The sequence below is a fragment of the Lingula anatina genome, chromosome 1, assembly GCF_051362555.1.
Source record: "Lingula anatina isolate TDL-2025a chromosome 1, LinAna3.0, whole genome shotgun sequence".
Lineage (NCBI taxonomy): Eukaryota > Metazoa > Brachiopoda > Lingulata > Lingulida > Lingulidae > Lingula > Lingula anatina.
The window spans coordinates 71,715,937-71,735,121 of NC_141767.1; the positions used below are offsets into that span (position 1 = coordinate 71,715,937).

General features: G+C 39.1%; 3 protein-coding genes across 5 annotated transcripts in view; 2 read left to right on the forward strand and 1 right to left on the reverse strand.

Annotated features, from left to right (window-relative positions):
• The window catches only part of LOC106168646 (uncharacterized), a 31,018-nt gene extending 25,196 nt beyond the window's left edge, over positions 1-5,822 (forward strand). For both annotated transcript variants that reach the window (XM_087000209.1, XM_087000210.1), the window contains 7 exons: positions 10-182; positions 293-382; positions 560-706; positions 1,056-1,169; positions 1,829-1,916; positions 2,116-2,249; positions 4,093-5,822. In XM_087000209.1, the coding sequence (XP_086856335.1) occupies positions 10-182; positions 293-382; positions 560-706; positions 1,056-1,169; positions 1,829-1,916; positions 2,116-2,241 (738 nt within the window). In that variant the 3' untranslated portion in view covers positions 2,242-2,249; positions 4,093-5,822. The remainder of the gene's footprint in view (positions 1-9; positions 183-292; positions 383-559; positions 707-1,055; positions 1,170-1,828; positions 1,917-2,115; positions 2,250-4,092) is intronic.
• A 2,976-nt stretch (positions 5,823-8,798) lies between these two features.
• On the forward strand, positions 8,799-10,692 carry LOC106168645 (G protein-coupled receptor 22-like). Its single transcript, XM_013547789.2, has one exon. The coding sequence runs from the start codon at positions 9,258-9,260 to the stop codon at positions 10,347-10,349; it is 1,092 nt and encodes a 363-aa protein (XP_013403243.2). The 5' UTR covers positions 8,799-9,257; the 3' UTR covers positions 10,350-10,692.
• A 548-nt stretch (positions 10,693-11,240) lies between these two features.
• Positions 11,241-19,004, reverse strand: LOC106168644 (uncharacterized). Of its 2 annotated transcripts, none has more exons than XM_024074891.2 (6): positions 16,865-19,004; positions 16,263-16,489; positions 15,381-15,585; positions 13,718-13,879; positions 12,749-12,856; positions 11,241-12,010 (listed from the first exon to the last, which is right to left on the reverse strand). In XM_024074891.2, exons 1-6 carry the CDS (start codon positions 17,910-17,912, stop codon positions 11,793-11,795), a joined length of 1,968 nt encoding a protein of 655 aa, XP_023930659.2. In that variant the 5' UTR covers positions 17,913-19,004; the 3' UTR covers positions 11,241-11,792. The 2 variants fall into 2 exon arrangements, with proteins under 2 accessions (XP_023930659.2, XP_086856341.1); XM_087000215.1 differs by having other exon boundaries at positions 11,856-12,010; positions 12,723-12,856.
• Positions 19,005-19,185: the final 181 nt, after the last annotated feature.

Here is a 19,185-nt window from a genome sequence, read left to right on the forward strand (position 1 = left end):
GTGTTCCAGGTTTCCACAGAGAGGAACTTTGGGCAGTCCATGCTAGAGCGCCTCAGTGTTTACTTTAAGGAGAAGGACAGTGACTCCCCTGTCCAGTTTTTGGACACTCAGTACCGGATGCACCCTGAGATTTGCCACTTTCCATCTTTACACTGTTATCATGGTTCCTTGAAAACTGACATGTAAGTAGACACCAGGATGAGGCACAACTGGGCATGATCTGTATTGTGTGTACAGTCTGACTCTTGCTGACTGCTAAAAACTTAGGAGATTCACCTTTCTTTTTTTACAGGTCATGCCAGACTAAATCAAACAAATGCCCCTTCCAGCCATATCTGGTGTTTGACCTGAAAGACAGCAAGGAAAACAACAACAGGACTGGGTAAGAATATATATATATATATATATATATATATATATGACAGGGTGAGCTTATGATGGCATATATAGGATTGTGTAAGGATATGATTAGACATAAGGATGACAGTTTAATAGTGTTTAAAAGGTTACAAGACTTAGTCATGCTTTTCCTTATTTGCCTTTTCCTAAATCCTTTTAGAGCCATCTTCAATGAAAATGAAGCAGAGTTCACTGTGGACCTGTGCAAGTTCTTGCATGCGATGAACAAGACATTTGCCACTAACATCGGCGTGATAACCCCGTATCAGAAACAGAGGAAATGGCTGGAGGACAAATTGAAGAAAATGTAAATATAAGGATGCCTGTATTTCATTCATTGGCTCTTTTATTTGGCAAGATACATAACAGTTCAGAAAGGCAGTAAAAATAGTTGATATGTCTGTTATTTGTATACTCCAGATGTCTTGGATTGATTGCCAATTAAAAAACTACCAACTTTGAAGAGTTTCATTTGCTGTGCATTTATGTCACTGGAGTACAGGTTCATTGTACAGTGGCACAGTTTGAACTGCCCAAAGTATGAAGAGTATAAGATATTTTCTTAGCACAACCTGTGTGACTCCATGATGACCACATGACCTAAGGTATAATATTCCACCATAATAATTTATGAAGCAGTTATGATTTCGTTGCAGACACCTTGAGGGACGCTTGTTGGAGGTGAACACTGTGGATGGGTTCCAGGGACGCGAGAAAGGCATCATAGTATTATCCTGTGTCAGGGCACAGATATCATCAGGGGGAATTGGGTGAGTGTCATCATAGTACTATCCTGTGTCAGGGCACAGATATCATCAGGGGGAATTGGGTGAGTGTCATCATAGTATTATCCTGTGTCAGGGCACAGACATTATCAGGGGGAATTGGGTGAGTGTCATCATAGTATTATCCTGTGTCAGGGCCCAGACATTATCAGGGGGAATTGGGTGAGTGTCATCATAGTATTATCCTGTGTCAGGGCCCAGACATTATCAGGGGGAATTGGGTGAGTGTCATCATAGTATTATCCTGTGTCAGGGCACAGATATCATCAGGGGGAATTGGGTGAGTGTCATCATAGTATTATCCTGTGTCAGGGCCCAGACATTATCAGGGGGAATTGGGTGAGTGTCATCATAGTATTATCCTTTGTCAGGGCACAGACATCATCAGGGGGAATTGGGTGAGTGTCTGACTGTTTAACATACTAGATGTATTCATACCATGCCCAATGTTTAGTAGTATGGTCCTTGGCGGGCCGCCCAACCCTCTCAGGACAGATAGTTTTCTGGAATCATGGTAGATGTACTTTTGCTTTCAGCATCAGTTGCTCTTATTGTTTTAATTTACAGGTCATTTTCAAATTATGTATTGATTAATGCTGACAACAGCAGCTGATTTGTAATTTTTATGTTACTTGTGATTTTAGCTTTTTGGCCAGCAGGCAGAGGATGAATGTGGCCCTGACAAGGGCAAAACATGCCTTGTATGTAGTTGGACACTTAGATACCCTTAAGGTAAGAAACTCCAGCTTTCTAATGTAAAAGTAACACTGACACATTTTATATAATATGCTTTTTTATTTACTTAATTATTCCAATTATTGTGCCTACCTGTAATTTAATATGACTTCATATGTAATATTTTGTTATTATTGTTTTTGACATGCTAGCATTAAGCATATTTAACCTGTTAAATGTCTCCTTCCTGTTTCAGAGTGACAAGGAGTGGGGGGCCCTGATACAGGATGCTAGGACCAGAGGCCTTGTTGTTAGTGTAGACGTAAACAGTCGTCACAAAGACAAGGTCATTAGAAAATGTCTCAAAACTACTGCCAGCTAATGCTACAGGTACAGTGTTGTAGGGCTCAACAATAAAACTACTGGAATTAAGGGAAATAACACGCTTGTTAACAGTTGTACGGCATTATACTATTATGTTATATAGCTCAGAAATAACACAATAACCACTGGAACTATGGGAAATGAGACGCTTGGTAATGGCTGTAAGGCATTATACTGTTATGTTTGATATTCACTCATTTGGAAGTACCTCAGTATATTTCATTTACAGTAACTGGTTTTTCAATATTTCAGCATCTTTGCTGCACCAGCATCTGTTCCACTTCTTCCCAGTGACTTACATATCTGTCTATCCCTAGAGAAGTTCCCTTTCTTCCCACTGACTTACATTTCTGTCTATCCCTAGAGTAGTTCCCTTTCTTCCCAGTGACTTATGTTTCTGTCTATCCCTAGAGTTGTTCCCCTTCTTCCCAGTGACTTATGTTCCTGTCTATCCCCAGAGTTGTTCACTTCTTCCCAGTGACTTACATTTCTGTCTATCCCTAGAGTTGTTCCCCTTCTTCCCAGTGACTTATGTTCCTGTCTATCCCTAGAGTTGTTCACTTCTTCCCAGTGACTTACATTTCTGTCTATCCCTAGAGTTGTTCCCCTTCTTCCCAGTGACTTATGTTCCTGTCTATCCCTAGAGTTGTTCACTTCTTCCCAGTGACTTATGTTCCTGTCTATCCCTAGAGTAGTTCCCTTTCTTCCCAGTGACTTATGTTTCTGTCTATTCCTAGAGTTGATCTGAAATAATACATTCTCAATGAATAACTCAGCTGCTGGTCATTTCTGATGGCAGATACACATCTCTGATCTTCTAGTTTGTTCTGAATGGCCTTTAATGCAATACCCACTATAATTGAATAATACGTCTGCTTTAGATGATAATAGAGCTCTTCCTTAACTCTGTTATCACTTTGTGAATGCTCTTGATTTGAAGATCATTATTTGGCAGATCTGGTGCCCTTAATTGTCGTTGCCCAGTGGATGATTTTGTTGAAGGTTTTTTTTTACTTTACTTAAAGGGATAATAAATCTATGTATGAGATTTATATTTCACAATAAAAAACATTGTAAACAACTCATAGAAATATAATATATTCTGTTTTACCACAAAAACAGAAGTTATAGCTATTAATCTGATATCTGAGCTTGTCATCAGACCACATGTGACATGACCTCCATATATGGCTATACTCGGTAAAAATCTCTTAGTAGATTATAACATAAAACCAAACTTTTAAGAAAAAAGGGACTAACTTTGAATGTAGAAATGGATTCGTTAACCATTTGTAAGTATGGGAAAATTGTTGTTTACTGTGGGAAAATTCATATTTTGGCCAAAATGAACAGTTATTATCCCTTTAACATTAACACATGCAGAAATTACTGTCCACATTCAAGGTACAGCCACAGCACAGCTGTGGTTTCTCCTTTAGCAATGCAGTTTATCAGGGCAACCTTCATGTATTGTTAAAATGGAAAGAACATTAAAAGATAATTCCAAGCAAACAAAGTTCAGACCTACATAGTAATTGTGGAGTCTAAATTTAAAGTTAATATTGATATACCCAGAATTATATCTCAAGAATCAACTGGCAGTTGGTGTGAAGTGTGTGGATATGGAATATGTTTTCTAGTCCAATAATAAGCACTTTTCTTTTTGAAAGGGGGGGGGAGATGTTGTTCTTTTATAGTTTGGTGTCTTAGAATTGGAGGGAAGCTGGGTAGTAAACGTTTCTGAGGAGCCAAAGCTTTATTGTCTGATGGTTTCACCTCATGGCAGTGGCCTTTCTTGCTGGGAAGTATGACATCAAGCTTTAGATATTTTGTTTTTTCTTTCTTCCAGTCTCTTCCGTCAGAATGAAATGGAACACAACAGCAACCAAAATCTGGGAATTTACAGAAGATTACAACAACAGGTGAACTGCAGGAATGCCACCAAAACATTGGCCACACGGGTTATGTGGTTGTAAAATTTAGAAATGCCACCAAAACATTGGCCACATGGGTTATGTGGTTGTAAAATTTAGAAATGCCACCAAAACATTGGCCACACAGTATATGTGGTTGGAAAATTTAGAAATGCCACCAAAACATTGGCCACACGGGTTATGTGGTTGTAAAATTTAGAAATGCCACCAAAACATTGGCCACACAGTATATGTAGTTGGAAAATTTAGAAATGCCACCAAAACATTGGCCACACAGTATATGTGGTTGGAAAATTTAGAAATGCCACCAAATCATTGGCCACACGGGTAATGTGGTTGTAAAATTTAGAAATGCCACCAAAACATTGGCCACACAGTATATGTGGTTGGAAAATTTAGAAATGCCACCAAAACATTGGCCACACAGTATATGTGGTTGTAAAATTTAGAAATGCCACCAAAACATTGGCCGCACGGGTTATGTGGTTGTAAAATTTAGAAATGCCACCAAAACATTGGCCGCACGGGTTATGTGGTTGTAAAATTTAGAAATGCCACCAAAACATTGGCCACACAGTATATGTGGTTGGAAAATTTAGAAATGCCACCAAAACATTGGCCACACAGGTTATGTGGTTGTAAAATTTAGAAATGCCACCAAAACATTGGCCACACAGGTTATGTGGTTGGAAACTATATATAGTAACAAGAACATTATATGGAAGCGCTTTGATATGTAGAGGCATTTACCTAGAGCTGTTTATAATAATAATAATAATAATAATAATAATAAATTTATTTTCAGTCTAAAATCCATTATAACATGTTCAGAAGACTTTACATATGCATAAGACAATTACTTAAGACACCAATTATTAGGAATAGATAAATAAAAAAATTACAGAGCTTAACGACAAAAAATATTTAAGAGTTTTCTAGATAAAACATACGGATTCTCACATAAAAGCACTTACAGTACATAACTAAAATATGTTCGTTAAGAAAAAATAATCAATTTTAGGTAAAAAAAAAAACAGCCTTATTTGTACAAAGAAAAAATTATAAGTAGAACAGCCTTTTTTCTTACAGTGCAAAAATGCAATTACTATAAAATTTGTAAAATCAATTTAAAAGTTGATTAGTCAAAAAATTTCCTGAATAGGTATGTCTTCAATTCTTTTTTAAATAGCATATTTTTATATGGCATGGCTTTTCCAGTAGCTGCAGCAGCACTTTTACAAAAAGATTGTCTTCCCAGTATAACATTACTGAACAGCATGTAAATACTGCCATTAAGGAATTTATTGTCAGGAGATTGAACCATGTCAAGATGTGAGAGATCAGAGGCCTTTCATGAACATTAGCAAGGAAATTAAGTATTAATAATTATAAGTGAAACAGATAGTAAACTTATTGCAGAAATGTAAAACAAAATTTTGAATCTACAGCAAAAGTTCTGAAGACATAGTGAAGATGGTGCTACTTACTAGTCAACAAAGCCAAATGCCAGTTGCAATATTTGACCATTGGTTATGATTCCAGTGAACTTGGAAGAATTATGTTGAGGAACACATTTAGCCTGTTTTGTGTATGTCAGTTGTCTGTACTTTATTACGGCTTTGCTTAATAAAGTTTTCTTCTTTGATTATGTTTTTGCTTCTTTTACTGTATTTATAAAACTTATGACCAAGAAAGTCTGCCTTCTTTTCCTTGGTGACTAGTCTGGAACCTAAATTTATTCTACATTGGCAAAATTAAAGTATGTACCACTTCCATGTACTGAGTTTAGTATTGTCAGATAATTGGTGGCCTTAAGTGTGCCCTTCTGCCGGGAGCAGTGTATTTAATATACTCCATTTTCTACAGTAATCCCTTGTGGGAATTGGGGAGCGGGAGAGTGCATTTCAGGGGAAAAATGATGTAGTCCGGTCATGCCCCTTACACAATTTAAATGTACCAGTGTGACGAAACTGAAGGTCCTTGTAATAGAGGGTTAGCCTGACGTGAGTGGGTCAACATCTAGGGCGAGGCTTACTGGTTAGCCTGACGTGAGTGGGTCAACATCTAGGGCGAGGCTTACTGGTTAGCCTGACGTGAGTGGGTCAACATCTAGGGCGAGGCTTACTGGTGCAAATTAACGGAAACCAGACTGTCACGTCACACTGGGAGATATACATGATTTGGGGGAATAGGGGCAAAAAGACCCCTCCATATCTGGTCCTGTAAGCTTGTATGTACTGACGTCTGCTTCATAATTGCACATGTTATTCTAAAAAGCGAAATGTTAGAAACCCAAACATGATAGGCGTTCATTGGGCCTTAAATCGCTGTAACTTTATAAACGGTACCTGTATCTTTTTGGAATAACAGTCTTAGGTAATCTTCACTGGATGGCCTTTGTATACATGTCGGAGGAAATACTGGAGGCATATCTTTTTTTCGATGAATATAAACCAAATGTTTAAAGATTTACTGAAGTTCTTTGTTTCGAGAAATGTTGATCTGTGAAATTATTTATTTCAATTCACAAGATCTCGCGAGTATTTTCCATAACTTTTCGCAGATGAAATAATTGACTGACATGAAGGCGTATTTTGTAATGAAGTTGGACTTATTTGCAGTGACTTGTTACTGACTTTGATCATTTGAACCAAAAGGTTAAGTACGTGCTAATGCATGTATTCAAAGGTCATAAGGACGAGTGATGTGTGTGAAGGCAACGACGCCGGAAACTCTGCAACACGATTCTAGCCTCCTAGTAGTATTGGAGTGAACTGGAACAAGAGACAAATAATTATTCAAACGTAATTTCTGTCTTTGTGTAAAGTGGGACAAATGTTTGTACTTACATTATGTTAGAAGAACCTGAAAACAACGAGCAGACACCCATTATACAAATGTATACATAGGAAGGACTTAGTAACCGCGGGTATTGCTTACACCCTGACCACAGGTCTCACTAGTAGTCTGCTACATAAATTATATACTGTTTTAGAGGCTCCTGATATTAGAGGGTAGGTATTGCTCGTGTGGGCAGCGTGCGACATCTTTACAGACGCATTCTAATTCTACGACTAATGCCATTGATTTTTTTAGCACAGTCGTGTGGTGATTTTATATGCCATTCTCTTGTGTCTTCAATTATGACTCTATAAAATTGAGTCTATAAAATTAAATCTATTAAATTGGGTGAAAATATTACGGTATTTTCTATCATGTCGGCACGATTGCTACCTTTTATTAAAAAACTGGTCTGGCTTCGTTTTCGACACTGGCGAACCAAACAACCACTTTATCTGATTTTGATATACGAGCGAGACATCTCGGTATGTTTGCTTCTGTAGTTACTTATTTAAAATAAAACTTGAGTTAGGGAATGTCCCGCCGTTGACACAATAACTCTTTATACGGACTCCTAACTTAATTTGATGGTGTCCCTGACGTAACAGTAATGGGCAGTGATTCCCTGGGAAGTGTCAAGGCAGGACCGCGTGCGTCATAAAGATTTGCTAATGGAGCACATATTGAATCAACTACCATCCTGTTTACTGCGCCGTGTACACTGACGCAAGGCGCGTCTCTTGTTCACAATACTGGGGAAGTGGAATGGCTTGGAAAGAGGACAAGATAATCTCGCATTTGCTGTCAGACGTGGGCGATGTTGGCACTGTGAACTATGTGTCGTTTCCTTTCATGTATTAAGAAATCAAGAAACATATGCTGGTCCAGGTTTTCAAGGATGGGATAATAAAGATCTGGCTCTACTTGAGCTGATCTTAGCTGTCACGAAAATTAAATGTCTAGAAGGAAAAAAATCATCCCAGCTCTTAGCCCGAGTCAGTGCCACATCAAACAATTTTGAAAATTTTATAAGTTGCGGAAGATGCAAACCCGCCGTTTCATGTGGCACGGCCCAGCATATGGTTGACATTTTGCGGGAGTGACATATTTTCATTTCATCTAGTGCTTCAAATATACGAATTGCCAACATAATCGCAAATAATTTTACAATGAATCGTGAAATAACAACCAAATTATGTTTGACGACAAATAAAACTAAACAGAAAGTACCATTTATTGTACAATACTAGTATTTATATGCTCTTCTTTATGTTTAGTAGGCCCTATAGGATGCGACTTTTTCAAACAGTATAAGTGAAAGGCAGTATATGATGATGATCATCAGATAATATTGCTAAAAACGAAATATCTGATAGAAATACGACCGCATACCCGTTCTTCTGTCGCATAAAATACTGCTCAAGGTTGTCTCTCAGAGATAGTCCTTTTTCGGTGTGAATTTTTGTTCTAATGGTGTGTTTTACAGTACATGTATATATTCTGGGTAATCTCCATGTCATGGCGCATCCTTGACAGTTTTTACCCTCTACCAGGGAAACAGGGTGATTTTTTTTCACATGACATTCACATATATTTCAATGGCTAATTCTATGGATATTTCTGCACTATGAGACGACGTACCGCTTATGCGGACAGTTGCTACTACATGTATCTATAAATATGGACGCGCGAAGGCAACTAATGAATGCTGCATAAGAAATTGAATGAATTGATTGAATCCCTTGATTCTTAGAAGTCTGGTATCACAGTATGTGGCTACTGGCACACTACTTGTAAATACACGGCAGAACAGTTGGAATATGTATTAGAAGTTCACGGTGGGTTTTCTGAATCACTTCTTGCGTCACGCCGTCTGTGAGCGCGGATTGGATATATAGGGCCCTACTGACAACTGCCGATACAGATAGCTACGGAAAGGTATAAAAACAGCATAACAGAGCGATTACGAAATCGGCTTAAACGCGAAATCATCACTTGAAAGTAAAAAAAAAATTAATTTGAAGTCGACGCTGCAGATAGCAGTGTTTTACAAACGCGTGTGCGGTCGTATGGATATATATCTTTAGAAAAAACTATTAGAAAGCATTGTATGGATTCTTCGCAATTTGGATGGGACAATTAATTACATTATGAATTAAGATGTGCAAGAATGCAACAGATGGAAATGGAATACATTGGAATAATATAAATTAACACGGGTTTGAAACGTAAAAAACGAATGCTGGCTCTGTTCTTCCACTTGCAACTCTCACCAGTACCGTTACCACTTGAAATGATGGGGGAGATTTTGAATTCCACAGACTTGAATTTGGCTTCCATGGGCGAAGTACCAAGTGCATATTTAGTGGTTGTTTGTTTTATCTTAACTGTAGAGATTGTCCTGGGTGTAACAGTCAATATCATGGTACTATGGGCTTACTATCGGCACTGGAACACACTGAGATCAGTCAGTAACATCCTCATGGCCAGCCTGAACGTTGTCGACATATTGATATGTGTTCTGAGTGCACCGCTTACCTTCACCACGCTGTTGTTACGTCACCGTGATACTGACGTGCTCGTGTGTCTCAGTCACGAGGCCGGCGTGTCGTTTGCCTGTTCTGCCACCGCACTCAACTTGCTCGTCATAAGTGTGGACAGGTATGAAAGCGTTATCATGCCAACAAAGAGGACATTTTCTGTGAAGAACGTTAGATTTGTTCTTTTGGTGCCGTGGTGCGGAGCTCTGTTGGGAATTGGTGCCGCTTTTATTCACACTGCAAACCCTGTCTTGGTCACGTATACAGACGTTAAGTCTTGTGTCACCTGGTACTTGACCACACAAACACGTCATTATTTCCAGACCTATTGGGTCGTGTTATTTGTCAGCTCGTCTCTGTGGATGATCGTCTCCTACAGGAAGATAGTGAACGCCGCCCATACCCGGCTAAGTATCAAGGCGGCACTGGTCCAGGCTTCCCTTGTGGTCGCTGGTTCTGGATTCTGTGCTAAAAAGGTCCGACCAACAGGTGCTCGTGCCACTAAAGTCGCCCTGGCTATCGTAAGCACCTATGTCCTCTGCTGGGGGCCCTATACTACATACAGCCTGGCCGTCATGGTTAAGCCGCAGATGACACAAGAGACGATCAATGTCGGCCTCCTATGCCTGGCCTACATGACCACCATATTGCACCCTGTATTGTATGCCTTCCTGAGGCGGAAAGTACGCAGGGCCTGCTGGACTTTGGTTCTGGCGGATCAGCGCAGTGTTCGCACTATTCAAGTGGCACCTTTCAGACACGCTTCAACACGAGACGACTGTGCTACTTGATGTCGGGGAGTCTTTTATTATTTTGGTTTTTTACAACCAATACACCACATGCAGGCATTATACGTGCATAGATGTGCAAAGATGTAACGTGGAAAATAAGTCACCTATTTAATATTTGTTCATTTCAGCCATATCAACACTAGAACTATTTCGAAATGGAATCAAGCACAACTACGGAATGTTTTGTTAAAGCTCAGGCACATTAAAACCGTAGGCCTACTGTTTTCCGAGTGTTGAAAACGGTCGTCAGTTTAAAGTTACCGATGTGAAGGCAACAGAGAAGATTGCATTTACATAATTGTTTTGTGTTGGAAATCTGGCCTAATAAATCAAATGCACATTGGATTCAATTCCGTTTGCGAGACAAAGCCATTAGTGACTGTCGTTGCGAAATATAATTAACACTAGGTTTGTGTGAATTCTCAATTCCCAGGCGGTATACGTGCTATATGAGAGGTAGCAATGTTTGACTGATCTGGCCCTTTTTATTTCTATCGTGGTTCTAGTTATAGGAGCTAAGCATAGCGGGGAATTTGTAATAGATCAGGTGAAGACAAATAGACAAGTGATCACTGCTATCTGACCAATCATTAATAAGCATAAAAATAGATTGGAGGTTAAGATTTATGCAAAATTTGATATATGGGATTCAAACTTCATTCTCATGAAAGTTAAATTATTAGAAGTACCTTGTGCTTTAACTTTACCCATTACGTATTATGTTGATATCATAGCCTATGGGTAAGGATTTACTTGTATCGACAAACTTTAGAAATGACTTAGAGATATCAGCTAAAAAATATCGGCCACGTGTGAACAGCTTTGTTGAATAATCCTAGCCACGTTCATGTGAAGGAGTCGATAAATTGTTGTCAGGACAGAAACCATTGCCAGTCTGTCAATATTTTATTTGGTACCATTAAACCCTTTAATCTTCATACTCACACAGCATGGTTGTCAAACGCATGCACAAAATAGATCTCTGGTATAAACAGAAATATTTTAAAACTATCTGAACAATTAGGCCTATATATAACCTTCAGTTCTTAAAATATGGAAGTATCAGTACACGGTTATTTTCATTATAGATGAACAGGACGCCCAGCAGTCTTCGAGAGACAGATTTGAATGTTGGACGCAAGCAATTAAAAGTGTGTTCCCTGTAGACTGATACCTTCTTTTTTTTTCTTTTCTTTTCTTTTTTTCTTTTCTTTTTTTTTTTTTGGGGGGGGGGGGAGGGGGGTAGGCCTACATATGTTGTGACCCCTTAAACATGCAGCCAAGTGTGAGGACGTTACCTCTTCTGGATAAAACAAACGCCCTTCATATTGTAATTTGCCCATACAATGCTAACCCATGACAATGTCTCTTATAAAAATTTGACAAAATAGCCCTTGCAACAACTCGACATATTCCCGTCCATCCGTGCTCATGGCGCATGCGTCAACCCGTGTCGTCATCGTTCTCGGGGACCTTGGTGCTGTTGACTTTTTTGCAGATATGACCGCAGGGGTTACCGTACACATCAGGGAGATCGAAGAATTCGTCGTAGAAGTTGGGGGGAATAATAAACCGGTCAATGACGTGGACAACCCCATCAGTGGTACAGATATTACTGCTGTTGGTGACCAGTGCACTGTTCACTTGTAGAGTATAGTTGTCTGGAACAAAAAACTAAACCCGCTCAAACACGCTCTCTCCGTTTTATACACATCGAATTATTCGTGTGTGCATGAATGAAAGTGATAATTGTTAAAGGGATAATAACTCTTCGTTTCGGCCAAAAATGAATTTTCCTGGAGTAAACAACAATTTTCCCATACTTACCAATGGTTAATGAATCCATTTATACATTCAAAGTTAGTCCCTGGTTTTTTTCTAAAAAGTTTGGTTTTTTTGTCAAAATCTCTTAAGAGATTATAACAGAGTTAAGTCATCCATGTAGGTCACGTGGTCTAAAGACAAGCTCAGATATGAGAATAATAGCTATAACTGCCGTTTTTGTGGTAAAACAGAATATATTATATTTCTATGAGTTATTTACAATGTTTTTATTGTGAAATATAGATCTCATACGAAGAGTTATTATCCCTTTAACTAAAGTAGTTTCAATCTTACAGATCTTACAGAGCTTAGCACTGAAGAAAAAGAAGCTTTTGCATTTCTAATTTACCAAGCCAAGTATATAATGATAGACCAAATATTTTGAATGGCGTACTGCTATCTGCATTGGACAGCAGATTTTACCAAAAACCTTATTTTGTGATTGTAAGGACAAAAGAGAACCATGTAGGGCTATACGTTCATGATCTACTAAGAAGCAATTATGTGGCTGGTGGTACATCACCTGTAAGTTGCCCACACCCCTCTCACCTTCCATATATTTTACCAGGACTTACATGTCTTTCCAACCCACAGTGTGTGTCCACATTTGGTTTTCAATACCTGCTGTTTGTACAGACCTTCACTGAAGTAAGTGCCATCTACCTTGTGACATTTTGCCAGAGCTAAGAGAAACAAAAAAGAGAACGTGTGAATATTATGTCATTTAAACAACAGAATCGCGTGGCTTGTTGCTGTATAACAACAGATACCGCTGATAAATATTTTTGTCGTGCGCCCCAAAACGCAATTTGTCTAACACAGAGGCTACTATTCTGTTTTATAGAGGACCGTTCCACAAATAAACTTCCGGCCGAAAGTTGGTCTGAACATTAAAACCGAAAATTTGGCCATCTTCTGTTAAAGAAAAATCCATAACAGTCAATTTAATGACGTACAGTTTAGACTGATACATTGGGCATGTCTTTCTCGTTATAAAAAGGACTACATCTTTCATCTGATAGGACTATTAATGATTAAACTGTTGTCAAGGTAGACAAAAGTATGGTCTAAATGTTTATACTAATTTCGGACACCCCCCCCCCCCCCCCCCAGTCCAGGAGATAAGAAGGGTTTTATTCATAAACTGTCGATACTGTTGTGAATCTGCTGAATTCATTTGCACAATTACAACAATGTCTTGGTAATGATAGATGATGACGGTTGGGTGATGATGATAATACCAGTAGTTAAATTTCATTACATTGATAAAACGATCTTCTGTTTTCTTGCCAATGCAATAAACAAAGAGAGTATTGAATTTCAAGGTGAGAAGGATGTTTCGCAAGGAATAAGAAAGAAAAAAGTAAAATCATGTAGGGGATGATGTTAACATTACGACTACTGACATTCTAGTTTGAATTAGTTCATATTTCTCAGTCGAAAAAAATCCTACTTTGCTGGTCACCGTGTGAGCAAATTGATATCGTTTTCTAAAATAAACAACACCTGACCCCTCCATGATGAAATTTTCAGTGACAACTCACCCAGTAACTCGGCCTCAGTTAGAGCGGTTAACTCGTCCATTACCTCTGTGAAGGCGTCGTTACTGGGGATGAAGTAGGTACAACCCTTGAAGTGGGAGCCATAGCCATAACTGTGACTGGACGGGTAGCCGTCTTCGTGGTTCTTGTGTTCATGATCATGTGCTGGAAATAGTGCAGACAGGTTATAATAATAATAATATGTATCTTGTAAATCTAACAGTGCTTTATATATAAAGACGCTCTACAGGGATGTATGTATCTGTATATATTCTGAGTATTGTGTCTGTCCCCGCGCGTGTTCTCTGTTTTTGTTGACGTCCGGAACATCACTTCCTATGACAGTCAAACCATATTTTCGTTTTTACATTTAATATACTGATGAGCACAGTTTGGTTAAAAAATCAGTTTGATCAGATTTTTTTTACCAAAATAATGATTTCTTTGTATCTCGTTAGGCGGCGTATACTTCGTATTTGTAGAGTGACTTGGTATGCTAATAAAGCAGATTCCTTTTAAAATCAGCATGGTCGAACAATAAACGAAATTTATGATTTTCTTCTGTTTTTTTTTCACGCCGTTCGCTGACTAAGCGTTATTAAGAAAAAAAAATGCAGATTCCTTTCGAAAAGTCGGCACGATTAAAAAATAAAGCATTTTTCTTTTCTCTTCCTTTTTTATACGGCTAAATATTGTGGACATGTTTGTTTTTGTTTTTATTTATTATTTATATTTTAATTGTCTGGTATCTGTATATTTCCCAGCAATGTCGTCTAGCTTGAATAAGCCGTTGGCTAGAAATTTGATTCCCAAGCAGGCATACGCACTTACTGTGTTCACATTTTCATAATTGATAATGAAGTTGATTTTGAGTATCTTCCCTTACTTTTTGAATATTCATAACTATTTTTATATTTTATTATTTACTGCATTTGAAGCTTGTTATAACGACATAATGCCGCAGTGCAAAGACAAGCGCTTCCAACATCCTAGTACGACCAAAAAGACAAAACAGAAAAATGACCTACAATTTTGAAAATAGACTTACGGCAGACATTCATAATTTAACCAATTTATGGTGTTTCAGAAGCTTTTTCCTTGCTTAATGTTATAACACATCTTATTAAGGCTATTTGATGAGTATCAATTGAATACCTAACCATTGTTGCTTTAGTTTTTAAGGGAAAACAACTGTTGATTTTGGCAAATAAATAATAAATAAATAAATAAATAAATAAATAAATAAATAAATAAATAAATAAATAAATAAAATAAAAATAAAAGGGTTTTCCTGGGGTAGACGACAATTTTCCCATATCTAACAATGGTTAATTAATCTATTCCTATATTCAGAATTAATCCCTGTTTTTTCTAAAAAGTTTTTTTTGTAATAATCTTTGTAAAAAATCTCTACAGAGGTAATAGACTTTATCACATTTCTGTGAGTTGTTTACATTGCACTTATTGTGAAATATGGATCTCTTTCGAAGCGTTGTTATCTATTTAATATCTTGTTCAAACAGACGGAGTTGTCAATTTTAAGGTATACTCATTTGACCATTATGGTTCCTTTTTGTTTTCAAATTACACAATAAGCAGCAAATCTACAAATATCGAGTACCATAAATAGATAAAACCCAAATTAATTATATATTTAGATGCCTACCATTTGGGTTGAACAAAGTGGTGTTTTGGAATAACTCTAGAGCCATATTGAATACGTCCATGACCAGAGAAGTGGTCAGCACGTCCGCTGAGTTCAGGTCTATGGGCACGTTACCATCACACAGGAAACAATCCACCAAATGTATGATGCCGTTTTTGGCTTTGATGTCCTTTTTCACAATACGTGAGCCAGACGCAGTCACATCCTGTAATAACAAAAATGCACCATTCTACATAAAAAAACATGTACCCTTATGGAAAACACATTTATCGTAACAGCCAATCCTTAGAGATAAGGATAAATTTCCCGTTCAACCTGTATCTATGCAGGTTTTGTCTGGGAGAGTATGTTAAAATTTAAGGTAAAACCTATCTCAAAAGGGGAAATTGATATATCACATGACAACCAATGCTAGATAGTATATAAAGATGTCGTAACAACCTCTCTTAAGACAGTATATAAAGATTTTCTAGTACCAAACTATCTCAAAACAGAGGTAGTGATTTAAGGTAGTCTGTCCGGAGAGCGAAAAAAATGGGACACAGACTACCAACCAATCTTTATAAAGATAAAATGGGGAAATATAATTAGACTACGCTTAAAACAATCAGCGTTCGTTTAAGTCCCTGTCCTAACAGGATATGTAAGTGAATCTAAGACAACGTGGTATCTCTCACACATATTTGTTGAATATTTGAATCCAAGTACTCCAAAATTATGATCACTTTAATTCAGAGGCGAAAAGTGAGGTACCGTACTAAAACTTCAAATGGTTTGGCAGAAATAGTTCATGCAGGTGATACCGGCACGTGAAGAGCTTGAAAACAATGTTCGTGCGTTTCAACAAATCATGCCACATATAGACGTATAAGCACTACTTACATACTGATAAAAGTTCACTCTGACTTTGGTTCCATTCAGTGAGATGAAGGTTGCATCATTTTTGAATTCTTTGCTGAAGACGGATCCGCTGATGATGTGAAACTTTAGGATCTCAATGGTGGCATCCGTCAGCGACATGTTGTCATCCAACATTTTGAGATCTTCCCTGAGTGACACGTTCAGTTTGGCAACAGCGTAATCAGTAGGAGCAAACACCGTATAGGGTCCTGAAATATATATTATTATATTATATAGGCCTATTATTATACATACAGGTAGATCCTCCCTGAGGGACACATTCAGTTTGGCAACAGCGTAATCAGTAGACGCAAACACTGTATAGGGCCCTGAAATATATATAATATGGACCTGTTGATCTTAAAAAATATATATAAGTTATTAAATATCATATGGAACTCTTGACAACGTAGTTAATATCTACCAGGGCCGCGACTGAAACCAGTGTCGAGTGCCCTAAATTATGAAGGTAATGGGTCAGCCCTTGGGCCCTACTTCTACCTCCTCGGTGCGTTAATTACCACTTACTATAGCCCCAGCGATGGAGTTGCCACTTACTGTACTTTGCCGAACTGTGTGCTTACCATTTTTCTTGTTTAACACCTCGGAGATTTCGTTATCTTGTGCTGCTGCTTTGAGTAAAAAAGAAGCAAACTTTGGTGCTTTGATAAAGAGCAGTTGTTTTAATGTGAGCATCTGTTTGTAACCGCCACGTTGGCTGCCGTATCCATTCCCATGATCGCTTCCATGACCGCCGCCGTAGCCACCACCATGACCGCCTCCGTAGCCGTCGCCATGGCCACCGCCGTAGCCGTCGTCATGGCCACCGCCGTAGCCACCACCATGACCGCCTCCGTAGCCGTCGTCATAGCCACCGCCGTAGCCACCACCATGGCCACCGCCGTAACCATCGTCATGGCCACCGCCGTAGCCACCGCCATGACCCCCTCCGTAGCCGTCGTTATGACCACCGCCGTAATCGTTGTCATGGCCTCCGCCGTAGCCACCACCATGATCGCCTCCGTAACCGTCGTCATGACCACCACCGTAGCCGTCACTATGCCCTCCTCCATAGCCGTCGCTGTGAGTGTCGCCGTAACTGTTGCTATGACCACCACCGTAGCCGTCACTGTGTCCTCTACCGTAGCCATCGTTATGACCACCGCCGTAGCCGTTGCTATGTCCTCTGCCATATCCATCATTATGACCACTACTGTAGCCGTCGTCATGACGACCGCCGTAACTATCGCCGTGCCCATACCCACCGCCATAGCCACCGCTGTTCCCGTGCCTACGTTTACCATACGAGTCGTGACCATAGGAATCATAGCCGTAAGAGTCCGCTCCGTAGCCTTGGTTACGGCCTCCATATCCCCCGGACTGGGAACCATGGCGACCGTGTGATTGGCTGCCGTAACTTCTGGGCACCTCCCGCTTCTTGATCGCCACTTTACCATCACCTGTAGAACGCTTTGATAATTTCTGTTTATCTTCGAAGAACGCTGGCGATTCTCTCTTTACTAAAGACAATAATTTTTCAGTATCCTTTATAATGGCACTCGACTTTTCTGTATTTCCACGAACCAAAGAAGCACATACAACTAACACCGCTATCTGTACCATGGCCGCCATTGTCGCTAGCCAGGTGTGTGTCGTACGGATGAAAGTGTTGAACAACGACGATGGCTTCCTATAATATGATGACGGGAATGGACTGTGCAGGGAAAATATATATGTTACAGATTGATCACAATCCAGCAATGATTGTATTCCAACAAACCTTGCTTACGGCTAAACCATAAACAAATCTATAAAAGCGAAATTTTACTAGCAGCACTGCCGCCGTTACGGGTACCGCTATTTAACAGAAAATTTTATGACAATAATACAACTTTACTTCAGTGATATCCGGCCCAATACCTTTGATGGGAAAAACCAGGCGCCCACACGTTTGTGAAACAAAACATACTTTGTCCTTTTTCGTTGGGTTTCTTAATCAGGGGCGATATTCATAGGTGTTAAATTCCCAACAAGGAGGTACATCAAGTAGAATACTAGCATTTTAATTTTTTTTACGCAAGGTACACATAAAATGTGTGCACGGGGTAATTGCACATCTTGCGTTTCTTCGTCCCAAATGTGCCCTTATTAGCACAGGTGCCCAGCTTACGAATGCTCTGATTAAGTGTACAACGTAAGGTTTACCAAAACGTAAGAACTATCAATTTACTCAACGTTATTCCAGGTTGGGAGTTTACCCCACATCTACCCCTTGGTTTTAGAAGTACTTCTACGTGTTTTGAAAATTTAGCCTTTTTCCACTCTTGATCAGCGACAGGGGTTGAGTTAGGACTGCATATTTGTATTTAAAAAAGGGCAACGGGTCGGTATATTTACCGATACAATTGCTACAGCCGAACAAGACAAAGACAGGAAGCATCATCGGAAATAGATGGGAAGGGGGGGGGGGGGGGCTTTATGCCCGAGGACGCCTCACAATATCCCGACTCGTTCCCACACTAAATCCCACTCTTTACACGCGCCCTCCGTCCTGCTACCCCGAAGCAATGCAGCTACTTCATTCAAACAGTACGAATTAACCTTAAAGGGAATTGTTGGAGCACTTCATCAGTAATGCCGAAGGGGCAACAAAATAAACTATCGTGTTAAAACGACTTGCCCGAGGTGAATTTTGGGGGAACAGTTTTCAGGGATCCACATCAATATCAACATGTGGAATCAAGTCGGTGTACAGGTTGAATACATGACGTCTCTTTCATATCCATAAACGGTCTCCGTCTCTGCCAAAAACCCTATGATACGGCGCCAATGTAGACTTCTGTAAAAACAACTGTTATGTTAACAAACTATTCTTGTGTTTTAAATATCAATACCCAGACAAAAC